This window comes from Mus pahari, chromosome 9, assembly GCF_900095145.1.
Source record: "Mus pahari chromosome 9, PAHARI_EIJ_v1.1, whole genome shotgun sequence".
Lineage (NCBI taxonomy): Eukaryota > Metazoa > Chordata > Mammalia > Rodentia > Muridae > Mus > Mus pahari.
Genome location: NC_034598.1, coordinates 42,662,295 through 42,689,354, shown reverse-complemented (window position 1 = coordinate 42,689,354; position 27,060 = coordinate 42,662,295). Strand labels below are relative to the sequence as shown.

Genomic DNA, 27,060 nt, shown 5'->3' with positions numbered 1-27,060 from the left:
GCGGCGAGGCGGGGCGAACCGGGTGCATAGGCAGCCGCACGGGGCGGAGACAGGCGACAGCGGCGCGGAACGCAGAGCGGCGGGAGAGGAGCTTGTGCTCCTGGTCTCCGCTGCGGCCATGGCTACCGTGGACCTGGAGAAACTGCGGATGTCGGGGGCTGGCAAGGCCATCGGAGTGCTGACCAGCGGCGGTGATGCGCAAGGTGATGGGGCGCAAGGGCGTATTTACGGATGGATCTGGGGTTTCAGTCTGTCTTCGGGACCCTTCGGGCTTGTCCACTGCCCCTCGCCTAGGGATCTAGGGTGTACTTGGCCAGCCAACCTCCTGTGGAGCACAGTGGCTTCAGGTCCCTGTCCCCAAACTCCGCCCCGGGTCGCTGGCGTACGTGCTGCAGGCCACGGGCCTTGGCACGCCCCGCCCTCGCGCTGCCTAGGTCCGCCCGGTTTGGGGGTGTGTCCGCGCAGCACGCAGACTTAGGGTACCGGGCTCTTCCTTTCTAGGCCACACGTGTCGGGACCTCTAAGAGAAGCGCAGCTGGCCAAGTTTCACAGCCCAGGAATTTGAAAGGATCAGGGACCCTGTACCCTCCCCCGCGCAGCCTCTGATCCCCACCTTGTCTGTACTGGGATGGGGTGAGGCTGAGGCAGGCTTGCCCACACGCCTTCGCCTGGGCTGCTTCCTGTCCCTTGGATGGAGACTTAGGTGGAGAACAGAGCGCGTGGAGCGTGGGTTGGGGGGGGGGGTTAGGGAACCTGAGGGTATTTTTTACCGCTGTAACAGGTCAAGCGCCACGGGGCTAATAGTTGAGGGTGCACAGCCTCTTTTCCGCCTGGTAAGGCTAGGGAAAAGTCTGGGCTTGGGAGGATCTGCCCGCTTCTCAGCCCCTCTCGGTGGCCTGGTTCCGTGCTGACTGCTGACGTGCGAAGTCTGTGGCTGTAGTTGGGCCCTGCTGAGGAGCGATGCTACCCAGTTGGGGGCTGAGGAAGACACGTGGGGCTTCAAGGGGCTTAGCTTCCCTGAGCCCTGTAGTTGAGCCATTCCCTTCCAAACATTTCAGGAAACACACACACACACACACACACACTCACTCCTAGGCGGGGTTCCTGACTGCGCAGCCCTTCCCTAAGGGATCGGTGGGGACAGCCCAGGACAGATACATCTTACAAGCATGGTTGCAAGCCCAGGAAGGCAGAAAAAAGATGTCACGCTGACTCCCATAATGCTGGAAATCTCCAGTCTCAGTTGGGTCCCCTGGGCCCGGTCTAGGCTGGCATACCCTTTTTCAGAGCTGTGGCTGTACCTTGTACCCTAGAGTACATCCCAGTGCTGGCACTGAGACTGGGCCGGGGACCTGTGGAAGAATCACCCATGGTAGTGGACCACAAGAGAGGCCCTGACTGGGCCCATGTCACCCACTAGATAGGCTTTTCAGTGAGGCCAGCAGAGTCCTAAGTCCCATTTGTAGGGCTCCTGGCTCTGGCAGGCATAGATAGCCACCTCAGGCTCCTGTCTGAGCAAGGGAGGCCCCAGTGTCTGAGGGATGGTAATATTGAGTGGTCTGTGCGTAAGGAGTTCTGCTGCCTTCTGTGAGAGGCAGCTGCCAGGCCAGGGCCACCAGGGTGACAGACTTTTGTTTTGGAGGCTGGTGGAGGAATCAAGAGGCAGGAGATGCTTCCTGGTCAGGTGAGGGTAGGTAAAACCTGCTTACATTTATTTCCATTTTGGCTTCGGGGCAAGATCTCTGCAGGTTTTCCCAGAGTCCTCTTTGGGTAGGGCCAGTATCAGTGGGCAACGGGCAGCAGCTGGCATGGGACAGAGTGGAGCCTTCTGTTGCCTACATTCTGGAAGCTGCCTGTGGTGTGTTCCGCAGGCCTGTGCTTTCTTCTGTGCCCAGTCAGCTGCTGGGTCCCTCATGCCTTCTGTGTGCTCACAGAGTCCTATCTGCATGCATTGAACATGTGAACACCAGTCCTCATTTGAGAAGGCAACGTGGGCCTAGACCCAGTCCTGGCCTGGCCGGAGATGACCAGCTCCTTGGCCTGACCTGTGCACTGCCTCTGGCTTATGAAAAGGTTTCTTTTTTCCTTTGAGCCAGGCAGGAAGACCCATCCTTTTCAGACCCAAGTCTCTCCCTTCCTGTTGGCCAAGAGTCAGGTTAGGGAGCTCAGGAGGGCTGCTGTGCACCAATGTCTGTTTGACTGGAGGACTTTGTTTAAAGAGAACTACAGGTAGGAAAAAAAAAGCAAAACAAAAAAACCAATTAACCAAACAACTGCTCAAACCAGCCTGGATAACCACAGTCACATCCCAGCCTGGGCACTGGTCAACTCCGGCTGTTCCTTCCGGCCTCTTCCCAGTTCCTAAATTGCTCTGTGGTTCTGTCTTCCCTGCGGTCAGGGGAGACCCTGATTTCCTGTTTGTGTGGCGAGCTGCCTGCGCTGCGGGGGCCTGGGATTGGACACAGATCTAGGATCATCTCTTGGTGTCTGTATAGCACCTTGTTTTCCCAAAGGTCTCTGAGGTAATGTTGGCAGCAAGTGTATAACCAGCCCTTGGCTCTTCAGTGAGCAGCTATGGCTACCTGCTGACAGACCAACAGACAATGCCTGCTGTCTGCTAATGGCTCTTCGATTGGGCCTGGTCTTTGCCCTGTTCGTTTCTGAGGAGGAAAAGCAAATTGAAGTGCAGTTGAAAAGGCCTTTAGCTGGGTGCAGTGGCTCAGGCCTGTAATCCCAGTAATTGGGAGGCTGTGGCAGGAGGATTGTTATGAGTTCTGGGCTATAAAATGAATTGTGGGGACAGCGGCACGCAGAGAGGGTGGGAGCCCAGACCTCTGCCACAGTCTAGCATGCACAGCAGAAACGTGACATTAGCACTGAAGGCCATGCTGCCCCCTCTGACCATCCCTTGTCCCCTGGCCTCAGTGCAGAGCACAAAGTGTCACTGTGTGCATCGAGCTGGGGGGTGCCCCTGTCCTTCAACCCCAGACTCTTAGGCTATCAGCACAGTGATTGGCACTCTCCAGAGTGGTTCAACAGGAACAGGAACAGTTTGCCAAAGGAGCTTTCTTGTGGCCCTCTCAGGCTTCTGTTCTCCAGGTCCCCTCGAGGGCCCTGTTCTAACAAGAAAGGCCATCTCCATGAGAGCTGCTGCTAGCTTGTTCACCACAATGCTGAGCACACTGCTTGGGTTGGCACCTGTGTTGTGTCTAGGGTTCAGTGTAGGCTTTGTTTTAGGGTGTAATGGAGGGGTATGTTGTACATGGCCCTGTGCTACCCCCATCCCCACCACCTTCCAGGCTGCCTGGTTAGATACCCTTGACAGCTGAGACTGGCCTTCCCAAGAGTATGTGGCCAGAGGTGACCAGGGGTTGGACGGTGGGTCCCTGGTATCTCCAACCTCTATGTCAGCTGCTAAGGCTCCTATCCCACCTACCAGGCCCCAGGCTCCCTCCTCTGGGCCTGCTGGCATGGGCTAAGGGGAAGAAGGAAGCTTAGTGGTTGCTGCAGACTGACTAAGCGCCTGTCCTCACCAGGTGAGAGCGGAGAGAGCCAGTAGCCCTCACCCGAGCCTTGGCTGTGGACTCTTCTTTCTAGGCCTTGGAGCTCAGCAATTCTGGGTGTGTGGGATGTCCCCTGCTCCCTCCAACCTCAGCCTCAGCATGAATACAGCGTCCCATCTGCCTAGGGGACGGGAGGCATTTGCTGCTTCTGGAACAGTGACCTTTCCTGCTGTGGGTCCTGGGAAGGTGTGAGGCAGAGCAGAAGTAGAATTTCCAGTCGGGTGGGAGGACAAGGGGAGGCCACCCTTCAGCTAGGTACAGCCAGTGACCCTTGGTGCTCTGCTCAACTGCTTGCTGAGGCATAGGGGGAGGGGTATGGCCAGAGAGGCAGCATGGTCTTCAAGGCCCACGACACCTTCCTGCCCTGTACGGGCCCTACACTCTGGGTTCTACTGTCCCCATATATCATGCCTAGGCCCCATGGTTAGCACTTGGCTGTGTGAGCCTGCAAGAGTGGGGTTCTCTGCTGACCGAGACCGGGGCCTTCCTACTGCCATACGTAAGGCAACAGAGCCCAGAATGGAAGGAAACCAGGCCCACACAAGAGCAGCTGCCACGCTCCTCCATATTCTTCAAAGTGTTCCAGAGAGGAGTTTAATGCCAGGCTCCGATTTCCTGGCCCTGAGCCCACTAGGATGGGGTTCGTGGGGGTGGGGAGGCTACGTACGGGAGTGTCTAGTTCTCCCTGCCTGCACTGATGGAGTGTCCTGACTCCCTCACAGGTATGAATGCTGCTGTCAGGGCTGTGACCCGTATGGGCATATATGTGGGGGCCAAAGTCTTCCTCATCTACGAGGTAAGGTCGCGTGCAGTGGGGGGATGGGGTGGGGGTGGCCTGTGGTGAGGTAGCCTGTGTGTGTGCCTGCAGGGGATACATTGTTCTGTGGCACGGGATAGTCTGTTGTCTTCTGGTCACCTTGGAAGCTTCAGGTGGGCCTGGACTCACAGAATGGATGTTGTCTAGGGAAGGGGATAGAGCCAAGACATCTGCAGAATGGAAACATATTATGGGGTTTGTGCCCACTGATATTTGTCCCACAGTCACTAGAAGACCAGCCAGGACAATAAGACCAATAAGAGGGATCCTACCTATGCCAGTCAGTAGCACAATCCCACCTCCCCCCGCAGGTCTTTGTCTGCCCAGAGCCTTCAGGACATAGGACTGCCCTTCCCCATTCCCTTTCCAGGGCCACACTGTCCTGGTTTGTTCAGACACTGTGGCCTATAAGAAGTAAAGTGGGGATCCAGGGGCTCCCTGGTGTCACTTTGGGCAGACACTGTAGTCTGTGAGCTATTTTATTTTTTTTCTCTCCCCACCCACTCCCTGGGTGTCTGTCTCCTTGCCTCACAGGCTCCTGAATTCCCTTGTATTATCTTAAGGTTGTATTGTATTCACCTTTTATACACAATGTATCCAACCGCAGCTCTGCTTCCCTTAGGGCCTCTGCCCCTCCCTCTCGCTGCTGGGTGTGTCCTTGCCCCTTTGCCCTGGCCCCAAGTTATGGCAGGGCCATACCCAGCCTTCTGCTCTACAGATGTAGGGGAGGGAGAGATAGTTGGGGGTTATGGGGGGTGTGAGTACAGTTCAGGCTTCAAGCTTGGATGGGGGTGGCAGGGAGAACCCTGCAAACCCAGCTGTGGAGTCTCAGAGATCTGAGGCAAAGGAGACTGGCAGATGTGGCTGGTGGCCTGAGAATACGGAGGCTCCAGATGGGGGAGAACTGGGTCCTAGCTATAGGTAACGCCCCCATTCCTCAGGATCCTAGCCTTTTGGGTTCTGTGGGAATACTGAGAGACAGGTGTGGGTGGTGAGTGCCTCTCATCCCAGCACTCCAGCTGTAGAGGCAGGAGGATGTCTGTGAGTTAAGAGACTAGCCAGAATAATCTTTAAAGCTGAAGCTTGTTTGTTTGTTTGTTTGTTTGTTTATTGCATTGACATGACTCAAAACACGTCTGTCACCTATCAGTGTCTCAAAGACATCAAGGAAAGCTGATTGGCTGTGCTCCCTCTGGCCAGGGTTTTCTACAGCCCTCGCTTCCAACTCTCCCCATTCACGCTTCATCCTGAACAATACCCCTCATAAACATCACCATCCCACCTTTAAACCTGTGTATTTCACTCTCAGCAGTGGGACTGGGAAAGCCACAAGGCCCCACATGCCCACTGTTTTTAAAAAAAAAAAATCCCTTGAGAAGTCCACGCTCTCGCTCTCCCAAGCTTCAGAGTGCTCTGTCCTCTTTTAAATGTCTTTATAACCCCACCTGCTTCTCACTGGCTCTCTCTGAAATCCCTCCCAACTTGGAAGTAAGGAAATCTTGGTGCATGGAGGTCCCTGCAGCGGAGGAAGAGGAGCAATGGCTCCCCTTCTCTCACCATAGGGAAGCTGACACCCTCAAAGCCCAGGCACCCCTCCTCCTGTGGGTCTCTGAGCTCAAAGGTGCAGCCCCCATTTACTTACCTACTCATTAAAAGACCACCTACTAGGAGATAAGGGAGGACTCATTTCCTATTGAATTTTAATTAATTAATCAAATTAATTAATTAAAACTTTTTTTTTTTTTTGAGGTTTTGTTTTTTAGCACTGGTGTCTAAAGTCTTCCAACTTGCACGTTAATGGTCTTTTCCCTATCGTGGCTAGAGGTCTCGAGTGGCCAGAGGAGCTACCTACCGTTGGCCTGTCCTGAACTAGGAAAGCTAGCTAGTCCCCAGACTGGGGTGCCTTGTCTACCTGGGGCTCCTTAGAACCTTCTGGTTAGATTGCAGGGCTGAAGGCCGAGCTGCTTGGGTGGCTGCTGTGGACTGAGCTGACCCTTCACTGCCCACCCTCTGGGGCCCTGCCACTTAGCTAGGGAGGAGCACAGGGAGGAGCACGGGAAGAGGTACTTGGCTGGCACCTTGCTGTCTGATGAGCAACAGCAGAGGTTTGTAAAGGAGCCAGGTTGGGTCCCCATTAGGATCCAGTCCAAAACCTCTAGGATGAGGTGAGGGGCAGCACCCTGGACTTCCATTGCTTTGCTCTGGGGTGAAGAATTGATCACAGGTACCTGGGAACACACAGGACATCATTTTCTGTGGTTGCCCATGAATCCATGGGACTTGTGAGTTCTCCCTGGGGTATGAGCCTTTCCATCCAAAGCACATGCATGTTTCCATGAGATGTGTGTGGTGTGTGTTCCTGACAGCCTGACTTCTGCCTTTACTAGGCATTACATATGTGCGTGGGCCCCTTGAGCCTGCTCACTGCTGGTGAGCACAGTGCTTCTGGCCACGATGGGGTTGCTCTCTCAAATGTCCTTCTTTGCTTGCAGGGCTACGAGGGCCTTGTGGAAGGAGGCGAGAACATCAAGCCAGCCAACTGGCTCAGTGTTTCCAACATCATCCAGCTGGTGAGGCTCGAAGCCAGGTGGCTCCTTCCCACCCTGAGAGTGTGTGAGCACGTGTGGGCGTGCACTCATGCACAGAGGCATTCTGGGGCAGAGAGCTCGTGGGCCCACAGACATAGCCAGACATGTAGAAATGACAGACAGACAGACAGACAGACAGACAGACAGACAGACACACACACACACACACACACACACACACACACACGCTAGCAGATCAGGGAGGTTGTGGGTGGAGGCAGGGAAGGTTTGGTTTTGCCTGGTGGGTGGTGTGTATGTGGGATGTATATGGCTGTGTGTGTATGTGTGTGTGTGTGTGTGTGTGTGTGTGTGTGTGTGTGTTGAGATCTGTTGTATGTATGTGGAGGGGGATGTGCTTTCTAGTTCTAAGACTTGTAGAAACTCCCCCAAGGCTTTGGACTCAAGGAGAAAAGCCAGGGTGTGGGAGGAGCTATACAAGATTCTAGAGACTTTCCCCTATTTAATTCTGTTGGGTCCAACTCATCCAGCAATGGCATCTCTCTGATGCCTCCCCCCTTTTGCCACCCTACCTGAAGGCTCTTGTTTCTTCTGTGCAGGGTGGCACCATTATTGGCAGTGCCCGCTGTAAGGCCTTCACTACGAGGGAAGGGCGCCTGGCTGCAGCCTACAATCTGCTCCAACACGGCATCACCAACCTGTGTGTCATCGGTGGCGATGGCAGCCTCACAGGGGCCAACATCTTCCGAAACGAGTGGGGCAGCTTGCTGGAGGAGCTGGTGAAGGAAGGTGGGTCAGTGCAGAGCTGGCTCTTAACCTGGCTCTGGAGGTGGCTGGAAGTTAAAGTCCGCTCCTGATGTGGTATAGTCTGCAGGTCGTAAGGTTAGCATGAGGTCAAGGCTCTTGGCTTGGAGAAGCCCAGGTGGTACCCTGTGTTCCAGCATAGCATGCATGTTTCCAGCTATGTGGTGGTCATGCTTGTAACTGATTCTGGAGAAAGTCTGATGTGGGGCATAGACATCTATTTGCAGAGGTGTAGCTACGGGTTGGGTGACATTTGATTCGAAGTCCCAAGGTTGCTGTGGGGAAGGTGCCTCCTTTGGGGAACCTGGAGCACAGTGCCCGCCATGGTCCTCCAGAGGCTCCTGGCTGGGATGTACCCCTTCTTATAGATGGTAGAGGAGGCAGAAAAAGGTGTGGCGGTTGAAGCGGCTGGCCAGGTCGTGGTTTTCATCTGGCCTTTGCTTCTCCGACACAGGCAAGATCTCAGAGTCCACAGCTCAGAACTATGCACACTTGAGCATCGCCGGTCTGGTGGGCTCCATCGATAACGACTTCTGCGGCACCGACATGACCATTGGCACAGACTCAGCCCTGCACCGCATCATGGAGGTCATTGACGCCATCACCACCACTGCCCAAAGGTAAGTGAGGATCCGTGCACACTAGGCTGGCTTGGGGTCACAGTAGTGAAGCTGGCTTCCTGGGGGGAAATGCCACTGCCAGGGCTGTGGGTGCTGGTAGCCAATGGGCTCTGCAACTGTATCCTCAGCTGATGGCTTCTAGGACCATGCCTCCTATTAGAGGAGACTCTGGGAGTAGGCTCCCCCCCCCATGTGTCCGTGGGACATTAGCTGTGAACCCCAGCTGTCGGAGGCTACCACGTTCCACGGTGGTGGTACACCTGAAGGGGGTTCTTGGCCTCCAGCCGGAGATCACCAGTCTGGATCACCAAGTCTTGGACCAGGCTCTCGAGATGGTTGGGAGCTGTCTGGTAGACTGGTGGGTGTTTCCTGGCTCAGGGCAGCCCTGGGCATGAGGAGATAGATGGGCATTGTCCTTTTTCAGTACCCCTGTCTTCTTGGTCGAGTGCAGTGGGTTAAAATGTGTGGCTCCCAAGACCTGACTTTGATATCTACACCCGTTTCCTTCTCCACAGCCACCAGAGGACCTTTGTGTTGGAGGTGATGGGACGACACTGCGGGTGAGGGGGTTTATCCTAGTCGGCAGGGAGAGGTGGGGCACTTGGGGCCTGATGGGGACAGTGGGGGTGGGGGGAAGCACATAGTGTCTGGCATGTACTAGTTGGTCATTTAACGTTATGACTATGAGGGAGCCCTGGCAGGCAGCGGGGAGAGAGACAGGGAGGAGGTCCCGAGCAGGCTGGCTCCTCTGCTCCTCCAGGTACCTGGCGCTGGTGTCTGCGCTGGCCTCCGGGGCTGATTGGTTATTCATCCCTGAAGCGCCCCCTGAGGATGGCTGGGAGAACTTCATGTGTGAGAGGCTGGGCGAGGTGAGTGGCCACCAGGGATTTCAGCCACTTCAGAATCTCCAAGGCAGGTGTCCCTGGGACCTGTCCTTCCCTTACTGGTTTGCAGCATCCATCCACTCCCTCTGGGAACTAGGAGGGTCACAGTGCTGGCTGTTGTCTGCTCTTGCCTGTGTGAGGGTCACGGTGCCCTGTGTGAGGCTCACGGTGCTCACTGCTGCACATGCCTAGGTGAGGTTCACAGGGCTGGTGACTTAGACGTTCCTGTGGGCCTACCCACTGTGGGCAGAACCAGCGGAGACGTGTAGGCCACTGTCTGGGTCCATCTCTGTGGCCAATGCAAGGAACATGGCAAATTTGTTTCTTGGAGTGCTGACTTTAGCTCTTAGCCTGAGAGGTGGCTTCATAAGCTAGGGCCCAGAACAAGAACCCTGTAAGGGATAACCAGGTAAAGGCCCAAAGGGTAGGTGAAGGGTCTGGGGGCTAGCTACTTGTCTACTGGGTCTTGTCTACTCCTATGAGAGTAGAGGGCTCTAAACCAGCATACAACTATCTAGAAGTGTCTGCCGGTGGTGTATACCAGGCCCTAACTAGGGGGCCCTGGAAGGGAGGGAAATGTGTGTCTGGTAGGAGAGGTGCCTCTAAGACAGCTGGGGGAACTAGCTGGTTCCTTGGTCTGCAGCAAGCTACTCGGGACACAGCTCTTGGGACGAAACGGAGGTGATTCTGACAGAAGTAGCTGGTGTACCCTGCCCTGCAGAGACCACTCAGCCTGTCTGCCCAGTGACTCTGGCCTGTTTATTTCTATATTCTGGGACGCCTATGTTCTGAAGGAGAAGTGGAACCATGTGACCAGCCCCAGGGCACACCAGAGGTCCCTGTCCCCGGGGAAGGTGGTACCTCCTTACGCCTGTGCATCCTATCTAGGCAGTAGAGCTTCCTGGGGTCATGACCTCTTTCTAGAACCTTCTTAAGTGAAGCTACAGGCAGGATGGAGGTGGGCCAGGCCTAGCTGCCTCAGTGGGACCTGAGCGTGGGTCTGCGTACCTGGTTCTGTTCTGTCTGTTTAAGGTGATTGGCCTCTGTAAGCTTCAGCCTTTTTCCTGAAGAGGCAGGCGTTTCCTGCCTTGTCCATTGCTCAAGTGCCATCGAGGCACAGGAGGAGCCCTGGCCCTTACCCTCCACCTGAAACCTTGGCCTGGAGGTCGGGCTCCTTGCCAGCATCCCTGTCCCCTTCCAGGAAGCCCTCTCTTTCCCTCTACTACCCCTGGGGCGATTCGTAAGCTGCTTCCAGCTTCCTGAGGCAGGTGGAAGATGGGTTCTATGCCAGCCTGGGTGCCATGCAAATTCTAGGCCAGCCTTGGCTGTGTTAGCAGACTCTTGAGTGCTGCTTCCACCCTGTCCCTGCGTTGGCCCTGGGGGTCATTGCTGCCTTGGAGGCGTGTGCGGCACAGTGATTCTCATGAATGTCTGTCTGTCTGTCTGTCAAATCTCTGAGGGAGGTATCATAGGTGAGAGTGCTCCGTGATGGTTGGATTAGCGAGTGGGACTGTCATACTCAGAGAGCTGGGGCTGGGCCTTATGGGTCCCCTGTGCTACCTGTTGGCCTCCCACTAGTTCTTGGGCAGAGTATGTCCTGGACCCCTGGCTGATGGTTGCCATTGGCGGGGGGTATGGTGGGGGTCCCCCATTGAAGGATGCAGAAATAACTTGAGATGGGACCTGAGGGTCCTTGGTTAGCTAACTATAGGAATGGCTGGCTATGTGTAGCATGCCCCCTGCAGACACCCTATCCAGTACCTGCCCATCCCCCACCCCTACTCCCTAGCCTATTGCTTGTTACCCGCCTCTGGGGACGGTAGGATACTAGTGGCTGGCCTCAGTTCTACTATATACTCCGGATCTCTTTTCCTCTCTCAGGTGGGGAGAAAGCTCACCTTGCTCAAGTGGTTGCAGATACAGTTTCCTAGACCTCAGTGAGTCTTAAAGACTTATTTATTTATTATATGTAAGTACGCTGTAGCTGTCTTCAGACACTCCAGAAGAGGGCATCAGATCTCATTAAGGACGGTTGTGAGCCACCATGTGGTTGCTGGGAATTGAACTCAGGACCTCTGGAAGATCAGTTAATGCTCCCAACCGCTGAGCCATCTCTCCAGCCCCACTGCAGTGAGTCTGGCCTAGTGGCCATGCGCAGTGAGTAGTCTATAGCTGGAGAGTGAGCCCAGTATCTCTTTTCTGATAGACTCGGAGCAGGGGATCTCGACTGAACATCATCATCATTGCAGAGGGCGCCATCGACCGGCACGGAAAGCCTATCTCATCCAACTATGTGAAGGATGTGAGTATGGCAGCTTCCCGGGGCAGGTTGGGTCCCCTGACTCCAGCAGCATCTCCTGAAGATCTGTGCTGGTTCTGCCCTGGGCAAACGTGGCACTGGGAAATTACCTGTTGTGCAGTGGCTGGCTGGGATCTCTAGAGAAGCTGAGGATTCAGGTCTGGTCCAAGGCACTGTCCCTTGTATTGTGAGCCCAACCAACCCATTGGATCCTCTCTGTAACTAGGCCTCCAGAACCACAGAGGTCGAGCAGACACCCAGCAGAGATTACATTCATATATTACATTAGAATAGCCAGGGCTGCAGGCCATGAAACACAGCCAGTCTTGTATGCACAGATACACCTCTCTATGTGTAAACACACGGACCTTCCGTGTACACTCACATGATCACATGATCCTCACATATTCATCCACTTGGATAGTGTGGCCTATTTCTCAGGCTGGTTTTGGGGAACCTCTGTGTTTGTAAAGCTAAGGCTGCATGGGTGGACCATGGGGGCTGGGCTCATAGACAACTGGACTGTAGGAACCTACAGACCCTCTGCTCTTTTGACAAATAGCTGGTGGTTCAGAGGCTGGGCTTCGATACACGAGTGACCGTGCTGGGCCATGTACAGCGAGGAGGGACGCCCTCAGCCTTCGACCGAATCCTGGTATGTTTATAAGCCTCTGCAGGGACTCTGTGTGTGTGTGTGTGTGTGTGTGTGTGTGTGTGTGTGTGTGTGTGTGTACATGTGCATGTACTGAGGGACTGGGCTGGCTTGGCCCCTGTATATACAATATCTACTTTGCTCTGCCAAGGGCCCTGATGTACCATCTCCTTGGCCCTACTGAAGAATTGCACATAAAGCCATGGGAAGGGGATTCCCTGGCTCATCCAGGCCTCTCTGCACCCTATACGAAACTCTAGTCTCTAAAGAGGCCAAGTGAGTCCAAGACTTGGGCACAAGGCTGATAGATACCACCCCACCAGGATCTAAAATGTACTGAGATCTATGCTTGGCCGATGCCCTGGATGATGGTGGGACAAGCTGCCTGGGCAGAGGTGAGGGACAATGGCCAGCTCATTACAGTTTGGCTATCATGGGACTGCCAACATCTTTATGCCAGTTCTGAGCCCAGATGTCTACAGGGTGAGCCAGGGAACACCTGCTCAAGGAGTGGGTCTTTCACGAGTCCTTCATCTCTGGCTGCCTGCCTGTTCTCTCAGCTGTGCCAGTGACAAGTTGTCCCAGCCTGTCAGCCCATGTTCATCAGGAGTGTGACATATGAGGCTTCCACTGAGGGATGTTGTAGAAAGAACCCTAGAGCCCTAGCTGACACTTTCAGTCGGAGAGAGAAGTCCTCTTAGCCAGGCTGTGGGGACTCTGGTGGGAAATGGAGCCTGGTTGGCTGTTATGACTGTTGATCATCATGCCATGTTATCATGATCTGGGCCAGTGTCCCAGCTTACTGAGTGTGTGCATCGGCAGGGGGCCTGTGTTGGTTTGCAGTGTATCTGTGTGCAGCGAGGTGGGCTGTGCGAGCCAGCCCTAAGCTACTCTGCCTCTCTCCTGAACAGAGTAGCAAGATGGGTATGGAGGCCGTGATGGCTCTGCTGGAGGCCACACCTGACACGCCGGCCTGTGTGGTCAGCCTCTCTGGGAACCAGTCTGTGCGGCTGCCTCTCATGGAGTGTGTGCAAGTGGTGAGTGTGGCCTCCTTCCAGAAGAACCCTTGCCCTTTCAGAGCCCCCTCCAAGTCCCGCTACTTATGTGTATATGATAGGGTAGAGGGCAAGGACTGCAGTAGGAGAGCAAGGGGTCTCAGGAAGCCAGGAGAAGGGGCTGGAGAGATGGCTCAGCGGTTCAGAGATCTGACTACTCTTCCAGAGGTTTTGAGTTCAAATCCCAGCAACCACATGGTGACTCACAACCATCTGCAATGAGATCTGACGCCCTCTTCTGGTGTGTCTGAAGACAGCTACAGTGTACTTACATATAACAATAAGTAAATCTTTGGGCTAGAGTGAGCAGGGCCCAGAGTGAGTGGGGCCAGAGCAAGCAAGGGTCCTGAGTTTAATTTCCAGCAACCACATGGCAGCTCACAACCATCTATACAGCTACAATAAATGCAAATACATAAAAACAAATAAATAAATCTTAAAAAAAAAAAAGAAAAGAAAAGAAAGCCAGGAGAAGCCGGCCAGAGGGTAGGACAAGTGTTATCAGGGGCTGGGGGAGCTTCCTGGGGGCAGTGGCATTGGATAGGGGACTAGGTATTTGGGAAAGGATGGTATGCTGGGTCAGGCTCTGGCAGGTAGGGTAGCCACAGCAGGGACGTTAGGATGGGGTACAGGAGAGACTAAGCAGGGAGATACTGGCTTTGGCTCAGGTTTGGTGGTTCTGTGTTCTGGGGATGAACAGGGGTGCCTGGAATGCTGGGCTGTGGGGTAGGAGGGAGGCTTGGTCCCTAGCCCTACTTCAGACCATTTTGGGTATGTGTTGTGGGCCTGGGAAGTGGGGTTGGGGGTCCTCTCATTCCCAAGACTCTGAGGGGCCTAGAGCCTGGTGAAGCACGGGACTGGTTTGTAGGGGAGGACTCATGCTTGAGCCTCCTGAAAACTGGGCTTATGGCATGAAGGTGCCAGCTAAGAGTCCCCCCTCAAGCCCCGCAGCCTGTGTCAGCGTGTGCAGTCTGGCCTCCTTGACAACCTGGCTGTCTTTTCTCTTTAAGACAAAGGATGTGCAGAAGGCCATGGACGAGAAGAGGTTTGACGAGGCCATCCAGCTCCGTGGCAGGTGAGGAGGGTCGCCATCGGTTCTAACAGCAGGGAGGTAGGGGTGAGCATGGATCTCAGGCAGTGCTCTGAAGGCACTGGGTTGCAACTGTACCCACTGTTGTAGGAGCTGAGGGGAGGGAGCTAACTGAGGTGTGGGAGGGACTTCTGTGCCAGGGAGGGACCTACAGGGAGTGTATGGGGACGGTGGGGTAGTAGTACTGCAGGACGGACAGAAGTCAGGACCAGCTTTGGATGCTGTGGGTGTGCCTTACTGGAGGACAGGGGGTGGGGACCAGCAGGTGTGTGGACTATAGTCCTTGGTGGCACAGGGTGCCACCTCCTGCAGATACCTACCTGGCCCCAAGGTCCGAGTGTATATTCTGGCTGGGTGCTCAGGCCATGGGGCTTTGTGACCTGAGAAAACACACCCTTGTGTCCTGTTGGATCTCATGTGGCTATTGAAGATGCCCAGGTGGGATGTAGCAATAAGATACAAGCTGACTGCACAGGGTCTGGCTGGTTTTGATCTGAGTTCTGGCCCTATGCTGGGAAGTCACTGAGCTCCCAGAGTCACGTCGTGGGTGATGCCCGTGTGCCATTCTGACTGATGAGCAGACGGCCTTGTGTCTCACTGAGTTCGTGGCTGTGTGTGGCCGGAGGGGTGGCGCAGGGCCGGGAACTGCACGGTCTTCTTCCCTTCCAGGAGCTTTGAGAACAACTGGAAGATTTACAAGCTCCTTGCCCACCAGAAGGTATCTAAAGAGAAGGTAAGGATGAAGGCAGAACCTGCAGGTACAATGCGGTGGTTCCACCATCTTCCGGCTTCCTCCTGCCGGCTGCCTCGTGGGGTGCTGAGTTCCAAGTTTGGGGCTGGGGAGTGCACGGTAGGAGCTCTATCCTCCTGCCTCAGGCGTTAGCTGAGGACTGAGGACTGCACTCAGCTTCGCATATGGCTCAGGCCCCAGCTATAACACAATCTAGTGCTGCTCAAGACCTGCTGAATGAATTGCCCCTGATATATGATGTATATCATAAATACGGTGCATTGAGCTGTTCCCTTATAGCTGAGTCCCTGGGGAAAGATATCTCCCGAGGAAGGGCTGGTTCCTGCTGCTCCAGGGACCAGGGTCCCACTCAGATACTCTGAGCTGGCACACTGGCTCCTACAGCTTATGGATATATATATCACTTTGTATCAACCTAGCACCACAGCCAGTGCTTCTGTTCTTGGCACAGTGCGGCTGGCCCTACCCCGCCGTGGCTGTACCACTCCTGCCTGAGGCTGGCTAATGCCCGAGGACTTGGAAGCAGCTGCTGACCCAGCCCATCAGGCTGTGCCTGTGAGCCTGGCACGCTGGGAGACCTGGTGATGTAGGCAGGACTTGCACTTTCTCACTTAGTCTTTCCCAGAACTTTCTGGAATGAGCAGGACAGCTCTATTACTCTGTATATAAGGGAGCTGACATGGTGGATAAAATCCAGGCTGGCCGGGGATCCCTCTGACCCTGTGGCTTACATTTCTGTCCTTTCTCTTCCTGAAGTCCAACTTCTCCCTGGCCATTCTGAATGTGGGGGCTCCAGCTGCCGGCATGAATGCAGCTGTGCGCTCCGCGGTGCGCACTGGTATCTCCGAGGGGCACACGGTATACATCGTGCATGATGGCTTTGAGGGTCTGGCCAAGGGTCAGGTATGTGTCGTGGTGATCCAGCTGGTATCTGGGGTTGTGGGCTCAGTCACTCACCTTTGAAGATCTGAGAGGCGTGGGGTGTGTACACAGGGCAGTCCAGTTCAGGCACATGAAGGAACATGATAGCCCATGGGGAAGGCCTGGCTGCTTTGGGCGTGGAAACTGTAGGGCTCTGTCCTCATAATGAGCCCTGAGACCCAGGCCCCTCCTCTGAGGTGATGGCCAGCTCTGACAGGGTCTCTGTTACCTGCCTGAGGAGTCGCTGGTGAGACAGACCTCGGGCCACTTTCCTGAAGCCATGGTCTTCCTGCAGGTGCAAGAAGTGGGCTGGCATGATGTGGCAGGCTGGCTGGGACGTGGTGGCTCGATGCTGGGGACCAAGAGGTCAGTAGCTCCTGGACAGAGCACAGCCTAGCACATGGGACAAGTGGAGACTCTAGTCCTGAACTCCAGGCCTACAGCCTCCCAGCTCAGTTGGGGCAGAGGTGTCCCCCATGAGAGACGGGCTGTTCCTTCTGTCTGTGGGCTGTGGTTTTTATTCCAAATGAGTGCCCAGTGAGGGTGTTGAGTACGTGCTCAGGCCTCTTGCATCGTGTCTCTGTTCCACATGAAGTCACCGAGAGGCCCTTTGGGGATGGATCTCTGGCTCTGGAAAAGGCTGAGCCACACATTTTTCTGAGATGAGAGGCACTCTGGTTCTGTGAGTTGTATGTACGCCTCCTATCCTGGCTGATGTATCTCTAACCACAGGACACTGCCCAAGACCCACCTGGAGGCCATTGTGGAGAATCTCCGCACCTACAACATCCACGCCCTGCTGGTGATTGGTGGCTTTGAGGTGAGGCTTTCTCATCCTGCGTCACTTGCTGTTGTGCCCACAAATGTGACCTCAAACATGGACCTTGGGCTTGAGCAGCCAAAGGGTCAAAGCTTTGAGTATAGGGGCTGGGTTGGGGCTAGGATTTTCCCTTCTGAAAGCCTTACAGAGTATGCTAGCCTAGCTCCAGGACATCAGGAGAAATAGAAGGCCCAAAAAGGGAGGGGGAGTAGGTCTATAGGGCTTGCTGATCGCATGCCTTGGCACTTGGTGAGTCCTTGCCACATGGTACACATGAACGTGGGTGGGTCTGAACCCAGTAGCTCGGCTGCATCTCTCTGGTCCTCATTAGGACCCTGCTTTTCTGGAAGGACGAGTGTCTTTAGATGGACAGCTCCATCTATGTACGCATCTCACCTAGCCCCTGGGTGGGAGCAGATTGTGTTACCACGGTACCAGACATAGTCATCAAACAGGGCAGGGCAAGATGGGTCGTCCCTAGGCCTGGTGGAACCCTGCCTCACAGACCCCACCCCCACCCCTCCTTCCCCTTCCTGCCCTGCAGGCCTACGAGGGTGTGCTGCAGCTGGTGGAGGCCCGGGGCCGCTACGAGGAACTCTGCATCGTCATGTGCGTCATCCCGGCCACCATCAGCAACAATGTGCCTGGCACTGACTTCAGCCTGGGTTCGGACACGGCTGTCAACGCTGCGATGGAGGTGAGGTGTCCTGGAGAGTGTAGTCAGGCCATGCGGGGGTTGCTTAGTGGGTCTCCTAGTCCCTGAGTCTGTGCAGACCCAGTGGAGGTGGCCCAGGCTCTGTCCAGCTATCATGTGTATTGGGGGAGCCCTTGGCATTGAATGCAACTGCTGTTGCCTTGAGATTCTGTAGTGGGTCCTATGTAGCAATGTCCATGGGGACTGGGAAGGATGGACATAGAGGGTTCTAACTGTTGTCCCCGAATTCTGTAGCCCAGGCTAGATTAGAATCCACTACATAACTCAGGCTGGCCTTGAACTTGCCTCAATATCCTTACTAACTGGGATTATTGTAGTGAGCTGCCAATGCTGGGCTCTGACCACCCCCTTGATCCCTCCAGAGTTGTGACCGCATCAAGCAGTCAGCCTCGGGAACAAAGCGGCGTGTGTTCATTGTAGAGACCATGGGGGGCTACTGTGGCTACCTGGCCACTGTAACCGGCATTGCTGTGGGTGCCGATGCTGCCTACGTCTTTGAGGACCCTTTCAACATCCACGACTTAAAGGTGAGCCCAGCCCCGCTCCTGTGCTCTGCAGCCACCCATGAGTCTGACTAGGGTGTCAGTCAGCAAGTTCCATTTTTAAGTAGTGTGTTTTAGCATCATGGTCTCATTCTTGCCCCGAGGCTGCTGGGTCCTGTCTGCCCACTTCTTAGCTTACTGCCTCTCCTTCCCAGGCCAACGTGGAGCATATGACAGAGAAGATGAAGACAGACATCCAGAGGGGCCTGGTGCTCCGGTGAGGCTCCTGCGGTGACGTGCAGAGTAGCACAAGGACTGGGACTTGCTGCCTCTTTTCTTCGTCCACTCTACCTTTTTCTGGTCTGGGACAGGGGCAGGGCCAGACCTCATCACCTATCCCACTACCTGTGTCTGGCCTGGAGGGCAGAGTGGGCGGGAGCGGGGGCGGGGCCAGACTTGGGACAGAGCTGACGTCTTTGTACATCTCCACAGGAACGAGAAGTGTCATGAACACTACACCACAGAGTTCCTATACAACCTGTACTCCTCAGAAGGCAGGGGTGTGTTCGACTGCAGGACCAATGTGCTGGGCCACCTGCAGCAGGTACAGCTCTGAGGGCGGTCCTCTGGCCCCTGCGGTACAAATCTGCCCTGGTTCCCATCTCCATCCCTATTCTCTTCTCTGGGGATCCTGGGACGGCCCTTGAGGTAGAGGCTTCGTGCATGGTCTGGAGAAGGATTTGTTTGCCAAGCTTTTTTGTTTGTTTGTTTTTTAATTCTCCAGCACTCTGGGGTACTGACTGTTCCCATTTCTCTTTCATGGAGAGAGGACTGAGGACCATCTTTTGAGTTCTCACCTCAGGAGGATGGGGCTGAGACCCAAACCGAAACTTGAACTCTGGACTGAGACCTCCTCTTCCGGGAGGTGGTCCAAGCTTCTGTCATTCTGTGACTATCTCCTCCCTGCCTAGTGTCTCTGCTGTCACATGGTGGCTCTCAGGAGGCCTGGGGGTGGGGCCATTCCCTATGGATCCATTTCTGACCTCTGGGATGACTTCTAGGCCGTGCTTTGAGGCCTTCAGGGCCTTGCTGCTTGCAAGGATACACGGAGACATGGTTCACGTTGCCTAGGCCCCTCCCCCATGTGTCTAGTTCTTGGTCACTTCCAGGGACACGGTTTTGTCTGTTTCCAGGGTGGTGCTCCGACCCCTTTCGACCGGAACTATGGGACCAAACTGGGGGTGAAGGCCATGTTGTGGGTGTCGGAGAAGCTACGTGATGTCTACCGTAAAGGTAGGTGGGGGTAGAATGGCTGGACCTGGCTCTCTCGGGGTCTCTGGAGGCTTGGACTTGTGTACCATGTACCTGTTCCCATAACAGGGCGGGTGTTCGCCAATGCTCCAGACTCAGCCTGTGTGATCGGCCTGCGGAAGAAGGTGGTGGCCTTCAGTCCTGTCACAGAACTCAAGAAAGAGACTGATTTTGAGTAAGTCCTTGTGGAGCTGAGTGGAGAAGGAGGCCCCTGGGAGGCCCAGAACTTTCCAGGACAGGGTCCCTAGCAGGCTTTGAAGAGCAGGTCTCTTGTCTATGCGTTCAATGGCCAGCACAGGGTGGTCTGGGGAGGGTTTGTGACTCTTGCATCTGAGTCTACCTCAGAAGCATTTCCTGTCTCTCCCAGCCAGAGGAATGGGGCACTCAGATCAGATACGGGGTTTAGGGGATTTCGGGATTCAGTTTTGTAGCTAACTATCCAACCTTGACCCGCTCAGGCACCGCATGCCCCGGGAGCAGTGGTGGCTGAATCTACGGCTGATGCTGAAGATGCTGGCACACTACCGCATCAGCATGGCAGACTACGTGTCTGGGGAGCTGGAGCATGTCACACGCCGCACCTTGAGCATAGACAAGGGCTTCTGAGCTCACCATCACCACCGTTCCTGCTTTCCCGGACTCTCTTCCTCCCAGTGCTAGCCACAGATCCCAGCACCGAGGGGAACTCACATGGAACTTGGAGCCCATGGCTGGCTGAGGGATGTGGGGGTCTACTGTGCTGCTCTGGGGCGCCTCCCTTAGCATTCCCCCCACCCCCAGGACAGAGAGCCTGTGGGGCCCCTACCTTCCAGTCAGACCCACATTGCCTCTTCCTCACTGGCCAGCTGGCTGCCTCACCACACGGCTGAAAAGAGCCTCACTCTTTTTTAGAAATAAAGTCACCTGCCTAGAGCATGGTCACTGGGACAACATGACCGGAGGAGTCCAGGAAGAGGGTGATCAGGACTTGGATGCAAACCTTACCCAAGGCTATATTTGTTTGTCTGATTGATTGATTTATATGAATACACTGTAGTTGTCTTCCGACACACCATTAGAGGTCATCAGATCCCATTGCAGATGGTTGTGAGCCACCATGTGCTCTTAGGACCTCTGGAAGGGCAGTCAGTGCTCTTAACCACTGAGGCATCTCTCCAGCCCTGCCCACAGCTATTCTACAAGACTGGAATTTCGGGAACCCTCCCGGGAAGGGGCTAGGGAGACCTGAGCCCTTAGCTCTGCCTGAAGGGCTGAGGGGAGAGCTACTGAGGCTCGTGTGGGCTCCATACCTGCCCCAGAATGGCTGGGGTATCGGCCTGTGGGTGATGGGCCCTGGTCTGGAGGGGAGACTGTCATTGTCGGTATAGTGTTCTTGGTTGATTGCTGCCCTTCAGGAGGTTCTCGAGGCCAGGAGGCTGGCTCCTCAGAAGTTTATGAAGGGCTGAGCCCTGGCCAACCCCACCTCAGATCCCTCTCTAAGCCCCTTATCAGGGTTTCTTGCATGAGGCACTGCTGGGTCCATCCTCCACAGTGCCTGGAGTTTTACAATATTTACAATAGGTGGAGGCTCTTTCTGGTCTCTAGGTGTAAGGAGGTCAAGGGTTGTGACTTTGGCTCTGTGGACCTGCAGGCTGCACTGGGGCAATGGTTTCCCTAGGTAGAGGTCTCCCCCCATGTCACTGTAAGGGTCACTGTAAGGCTGTTGTTGGGGTATCCAGCTGCTTCACCTGGCTGGAGCCCCCAAAGCTGCTGGGAGCAGAGTCCTGGAGTGATCAGTGTCACATCACTGTACCCTGGAGGTTTTGGTCTTGAGCATGTGGCAACAAGGCCTGTGTATTAGGGCTCTAGAGAAACAACCAATCGAATGTATATATACTGTAAAAGTGGGTTTGCCAGACTGGCTTACACAGATGGGCTTGGTAGCCTAATTGTCTTAGGGTTTTATTGCTGCAAATAGGCACCATGGCCACAGCAGTTCTTATAAAGGAAAACATTTCATTGGGGCTGACTTACAGTTGCAGAGGTTCAGCCCATTACCGTCATGGCTGGAAGCATGGCGGTATGCAGGCAGATGTGGTGCTGGAGAGATGGTTCTCCATCTGGATCTGCAGGCAGCAGGAAAAAACAGTGAGCCACTAGCCCTGGCTTGAGCTCCTGAAACCTCAAAGCCCACGCCCATAGTAGCATGCTTCCTCCAACAAGGCCACACCTCCCAGTAGTGCCACTCTATGGGCCTGTGGGGACCATCTTTATCCAGACCACACCAATAACGGCCAGCAGAGGGTGGTGGCAGCACTGCTTTTTTTTTTTTTTTTTTTTGGTTTTTCGAGACAGGGTTTCTCTGTATAGCCCTGGCTGTCCTGAAACTCACTTTGTAGACCAGGCTGGCCTCGAACTCAGAAATCCGCCTGCCTCTGCCTCACAAGTGCTGGGATTAAAGGCGTGTGCCACCACCGCCCAGCACAGCACTGCCTTTTACTTGGACCACCTAATATCTGGGCTGCCTGCTAGTAGAGGCAGTCCCTGGAGAGGGCCTTCCCCTTTCACTAAGCCTTCCTGGAATAGCCTCGTAAGGCCTCTGACTAGTTCTCTAGGGTAATTGATGGGCTCATGTCTGTCAGGACTGCTGGGGGACACTGTGCTTGTTCCAGAGTCGCCATCAATGTCCACACCTGTTAGTGTGTTCTCCTTCCACCCAAAGCAGCTCAGGGTCTGGGGACACAGCAGGCCGAAGTTGGACATTTGAAGATTAGAGCAGCACGCACCCGGCCGCTTGCTCAGTCTAGGCGTCTGCTACACAGGGAGTTCTGCAATGGGGAGGCATGAAGGGCGGGAGATCCAGACACAGGCCTGTGTGGCTCATTTTGTTCATGGCCAAGTGGACTCCGCTCTCAGTATGGAGCCCCTGCTAGATTCAGGGTCTATCTGCTTGGCTGCAAGGTGGCTTTGGGCCCTGGTGATAGCAATGGCTTCAGGTATGGAGCAGCCATCTCTTCTCTTGCGCCACATTCACCCTTCCAGGAGGTGACACCTCCAGCCTTAGCTCTCCCCGCTGTGAGTTGGATGGGAGGGCACCAAACCCTTGTGCGGCCAATTCCTGTTCTGCTCAAGGGGCTAGATCCAGAAGATTCCGGATACGGCTGAACGTCCCACGCTTGGCTCCAAGTAGGCATCCGTGCTGTGCTTTAGCAGACACTGGGGATGGGGATCAGGGTTTGGGGGCTCGGTGCAGCTGCTAGTCTGCTCATCCCTGGGGTATAGGTGAGTGTGCCACAGGAGGATGGAACGCTAGGATGTTAATCTTGGGGCATGGGATGTGGTCCTGAGGGAACCTGCTGGCATTTCTAGAATCTTATGTCCTGGGACGAGGAAGTGGACCTGGGACACGGACACTGGTAGGAACAGTTTATTAAGAGAAAAAATACTCCCAGGTTTGTAAGTGGGCCAGTGGTGGAGCAAAGCCAAGGGCCCAGCTGCCCTGAACCTTCAGCATTAAGACCCTTACAGGTCAGCTACAGAGCCAGCTACTGTATGCATGCAGCAGGCTTCTTTGGCATGTCCCACCCATCCCTTGGCCCTTCCAGACTTTTTGCGCAGGTTGCCTTACATATGCTAATCTTGGGGCCTTTCCTGGCTCCTTCTCTTATGGCAGCTGTAAGATCACCCCAGGGCACTAAGGTGGCCCTGCCTGGGTAAGCTCCAGGGCCTCCCCCAATTAATGGCTCTAACGAAGACAACTTTACCAATGGCATCTGGTGCCTCAGAATGACGAGCCACCCTGGATGTTCCCAACGGTCACTCTACCTAAGTGACATCCCTCTCCTGATGAAGAATGAAAAAGGACAGTGTCCTGCTCAGTCTTGTGCTGAAAAAAGAAAAAAAAAAAAATCCATTCTCCCAGGCTATGTCTAAGGACTGCTGGGACATAGTGCCCCCTAAGATATTACAGGCGTCTCCCAGGGTAGACTTGATAGTGATACTAGGGCTCCCCCTAGTGGGAGAAACAACATGAACCTCGACTCAGGGCCTTAGATGCTTCCTGTCCCAGACCTTCTAGCCCAAACAGAAAGTGCTTTATTGGAGGGTATGGCTCCTTCAGTCCTCCCTTGAGGAAGGGTCAGACAGTGCCCAGAGCTTTGAGGCCTCAGCAGGTAAGTTCCAGGGACCAAGCTGGTGGGCAGCATTTTTGCCAGCCCTAAGCACAGGAGAAGGGGTCTGCCTTGCTGGCAGCCACTGGGCCTGCTTTGACTTGGTGTTGGAATCCAAGAGGAAGGCTTTCCAGGTAGAGCTGTGTTTCCTCAGGAGATAACAGGGTCCAGATACTGGGGTGTCTGAAATCACTCCATGTCTTCCTGGGTCTCCGGTCTGTGCAGCGCCTGTAGCCGGCTGCCCACGGTCTGCTGGACAGCCTCCAGCCCCTCCGTATCCAGCTCCCTCAGCAGTAGCAATATGGCAGTCAGGATGTTCTGGGGACAGAAAGAGTGACCTGGCTGGTGGCATCCTTTACAGGATAGATAACCTCAGGCCTTCCAGGAAGCCAGAGCACAGATACTGCTACACTGTTCCCTATCCAGCTGCAGCCAGACTTGGGTCTGAGGGTCCTACGCCCCTCAGAGTGGTACCCTCTCATACAAAGTGGTGGAGAGGGGTGTTTCCAACCCAAAGGTGAGAGGCGTGGATAGCTGAGAGGCAGCACCCGTGGCTCATTGGGAGGAACAGGCCAGAAGTGAGTAACTTTAGCTTCTGACCCCTGACCTCTGTGGCATACTAAGGCCTCTGCAAACCCTTGTGTGTGTCCTTGTTCTACAGATGCAGGTCCAAGGGCAACCAGCTGAAGGTGGACCTTGTTCTGGGGCAGGAGCGCCTATTGTAGCTACAGGGAGGAGGGTGGCCGGTAGGCGCGGGGAGACAAGTGCCTTCTGGCAATTGAGGACCTGGGGAGGGAAGGGAGCCTGCTGCTGTCTGGATAGGGGGGCAGTGGTCACTCACCCTATTCTTGTGACTCCTCATAGTGTCCCTTGGTGAGAAGGAAGGAGATTGGTCTGTGGTAGTCTGGCCCTGGACTCTGTTGGTGGGAGGGAGACACCGAGGGTATGACAGTAACAGAGCTCTGAGCACCTTTATCTCCAGGCCAGGGCACACTGGCATGTGGTCCTAGCTCCGAGCAGGAGACAGAAGGCAGGCGCCCTCAATCTAGGTACCTTTATAACGGCACAGGAGCCCAGTGTGCAGAATAGGGGCCCAGCCACCAAGAGCAACTTCTCTCTGCCCAGGGCTCCCACTGGCAATGCTTTCCACCCAGGGTCTCAGGAAAGGCACAGAGTGACCCCAGTGGGACTCAGAGCCCGACAGTGGCCTGTGGTCACTCCTACAGAGTCAGCTGTGGCCCCTCTAAAGGACCCACGGCCTGGTGTGCACAGACAGGTCACTCCCCTCCCAGAAGGAGACAGGAAGCCTCCCTCTCCTGCCTGAGGATGCCCTTGGGACAGTGGGTCTCCCCTGCAGGCTCACTCTGTCTCCTCTGTGTAGCTCAGCAGGTGCTGGCTGGTCTCTGTTGCAGAGCTGACAGAGTTGAGGGCGTAGGGGGGCTTGGGACAGCCATTGCCTGAGCCTTCTCTGCGCGGGGCGGCAGTGATCTCATCTCCCTCCATCAGCGCACGGGTCAGCTCTTCCTCGGTCACAGCTTGTGGAAAGGACAGGAAGGGAAGGGCGTCAGGCCTGTGCAGCACCGGCTCCATGCAGTGCCTCCTCCGGGCTTCAGCATGCCTACTGCTGTGTGCACCATGTGCTGGGGAGGGCAGAGGCGCTGTCCCTGGGAACAGTTAGTCCTGCTCCTTCCGATCCCCATTCCCAGAATATGTGACACCAGGCAGAAGGGCAAGGGGTGCTTGTGACCCCCAGGTGCAGCATCTAAGAGCAAAAATTCCAATCCAGATAAACCTCTGTGGTGCTGGGGCTGGACCCAGGGCCTGGCAAACGCTAGCGGGCTCTCTACCTCAGACTAGAAATTTTAAAAGGAATGGAGTTCACCTATTTACCCTGCTTCACTTCTTGTTTAGTAGGTGTCTGGGAGAAGACAACTGTGTGTAACTGAGGAGGATCTGAAACTGTTAAGAACATCATCTCCGCTGGAGAGATGGCTCAGCAGTTAAGAGCACTGACTGCTCTTCCAGAGGTCATGAGTTCAAGTCGCAGCAACCACATGGTGGCTCACAACCATCCTTAATGAGATCTGATGCCCTCTTCTGGTGTGTCTGAAGTCAGCGACAGTGTACTTATATATAATAAATAAATACATTTAAAAAAAAAAATCATCGCCGGGCATGGTGGCGCACACCCTCAGCACTTGGGAGGCAGAGGCAGGCGGATTTCTGAGTTTGAGGCCAGCCTGGTCTACAGAGTGAGTTCCAGGACAGCCAGGGCTATACAGAGAAACCCTGTCTGGAAAAACCAAAAAAAAAAAACCCAAAAAAACCAAAAACCAAAAAAACCCAAAATCATCCCATGGAGTCAGTGAGATGGACTCTGTCAAGAGCCCAGGGCAGGGCTGCCCACCATGACAGAGGGGCATGTAGACATAGAGTCGGTGGGCATGGTGTGGCTCCAGAGGCCTGGCTGCCAGCTGAGACCACCACATGCTGCCTGGTCACTGTGCATTCTCACCATGGCACAGGGATTTTCCGTATGGAGGGAGGCAGAGGGAGAATACTGTTGAGGCACGTAAGCCCAGGTGGGGTTGTGACAGGAGCCCTGAGGGTACTAAACCGTGCAGTGGCACATCTGAAAGGGAATACTCTCACAGGGACCGAGCAATGGGTAGACTGGGGGTTGCAGAAGACGAGGAGGAGGGGTGCCTGGGAAACCCCTCAGTGGGCCCCGCCTCAGTTGCCAGTGGGTGGCCTGCCAGAGCCTACCTTGGTTGTCCAGCTTCTGCAGGTGGGGCAGGTTGCGCAGCACGGTCATGCGGTAAAGGTGCGGGCTGGTGCCACAGCACGGGTTCTCGGCCAGCCAGAGTACCCTGAGGTGTGGCAGGTCCTTTAGGTAGAACAGCTCGTTCAGACTGGGGATGCGGTTTCTCCTCAGGTACAGCTCGCTCAGGCGCCGGCAGCTGCGCACCGGTTCCAGGGTGGAGACACTGTTGACACTGCAGGGGCCAGCACACTGTCAGGGACCCATACCATCTGGACCTCCATGGGCCAGCAGTCTCCACCTGTGGGTCTGCCTCACCCGTGGGTACCAAGAGAAGGTCTCTGCCTTAGAATGGGTCAGAACCAAATCAGCAAGAACCCCTCAACCTGAGGTACCATGTGGGCAGCTCCTTGGCCTGGAGCTCTGCATTCACATGGAACTATTGTGGCAGAGAAGATGTTTCACTCTGCTTCCTAGATGATACTGAGTCCCCAGAGGTCACACTTTGCTCCACAGCAGGCACTGGTTAAAACTCAGCAAAAATGCCCACAGGCTCCATATCACACATAAACCAAAACAAAACAGGGCATTAGGGTGATTTCCATCCCTTAAGACAGTGTGGAGACACAGGAAGGGAAAACAGTATCCATTCACCCCCAAAGTCCCCCCAACACACATGCACCCACTCACCCCCAAAGTCCCCCACCCCAACACACATGCACCCACTCACCCCCAAAGTCCCCCACCCCGACACACACGCATCCACTTACCCCCAAAGTCCCCCCAACACACCCCCCCCCATGGCCTCTGCATCAGTTCCT

The 27,060-nt window shown here is 55.0% G+C and overlaps 2 protein-coding genes across 3 annotated transcripts in view; one reads left to right on the top strand and one right to left on the bottom strand.

Annotated features, from left to right (window-relative positions):
• Window positions 1-21,213, top strand: Pfkl (phosphofructokinase, liver type). The gene is made up of 22 exons (XM_021205706.2): window positions 1-203; window positions 4,286-4,359; window positions 6,873-6,950; window positions 7,526-7,715; window positions 8,185-8,350; window positions 8,866-8,910; window positions 9,111-9,219; window positions 11,441-11,536; window positions 12,096-12,188; window positions 13,097-13,222; window positions 14,251-14,315; window positions 15,000-15,063; window positions 15,838-15,984; window positions 16,298-16,368; window positions 16,735-16,822; window positions 17,367-17,519; window positions 17,900-18,064; window positions 18,235-18,296; window positions 18,512-18,623; window positions 19,213-19,312; window positions 19,400-19,505; window positions 19,789-21,213. Exons 1-22 carry the CDS (start codon window positions 119-121, stop codon window positions 19,934-19,936), a joined length of 2,343 nt encoding a protein of 780 aa, XP_021061365.1. The 5' UTR covers window positions 1-118; the 3' UTR covers window positions 19,937-21,213.
• A 1,508-nt stretch (window positions 21,214-22,721) lies between these two features.
• The window catches only part of Cfap410 (cilia and flagella associated protein 410), a 6,851-nt gene continuing 2,512 nt past the window's right edge, over window positions 22,722-27,060 (bottom strand). The window contains exons 4-7 of one of the 2 annotated variants that reach the window (XM_021205307.2): window positions 26,245-26,474; window positions 24,842-25,013; window positions 24,320-24,395; window positions 22,722-23,796 (exon numbers count right to left, since the gene is read on the bottom strand). In XM_021205307.2, coding sequence (XP_021060966.1) covers window positions 23,668-23,796; window positions 24,320-24,395; window positions 24,842-25,013; window positions 26,245-26,474 — 607 coding nt within the window. In that variant the 3' untranslated portion in view covers window positions 22,722-23,667. The remainder of the gene's footprint in view (window positions 23,797-24,319; window positions 24,396-24,841; window positions 25,014-26,244; window positions 26,475-27,060) is intronic. The other variant, XM_029542688.1, reaches the window with a different exon arrangement.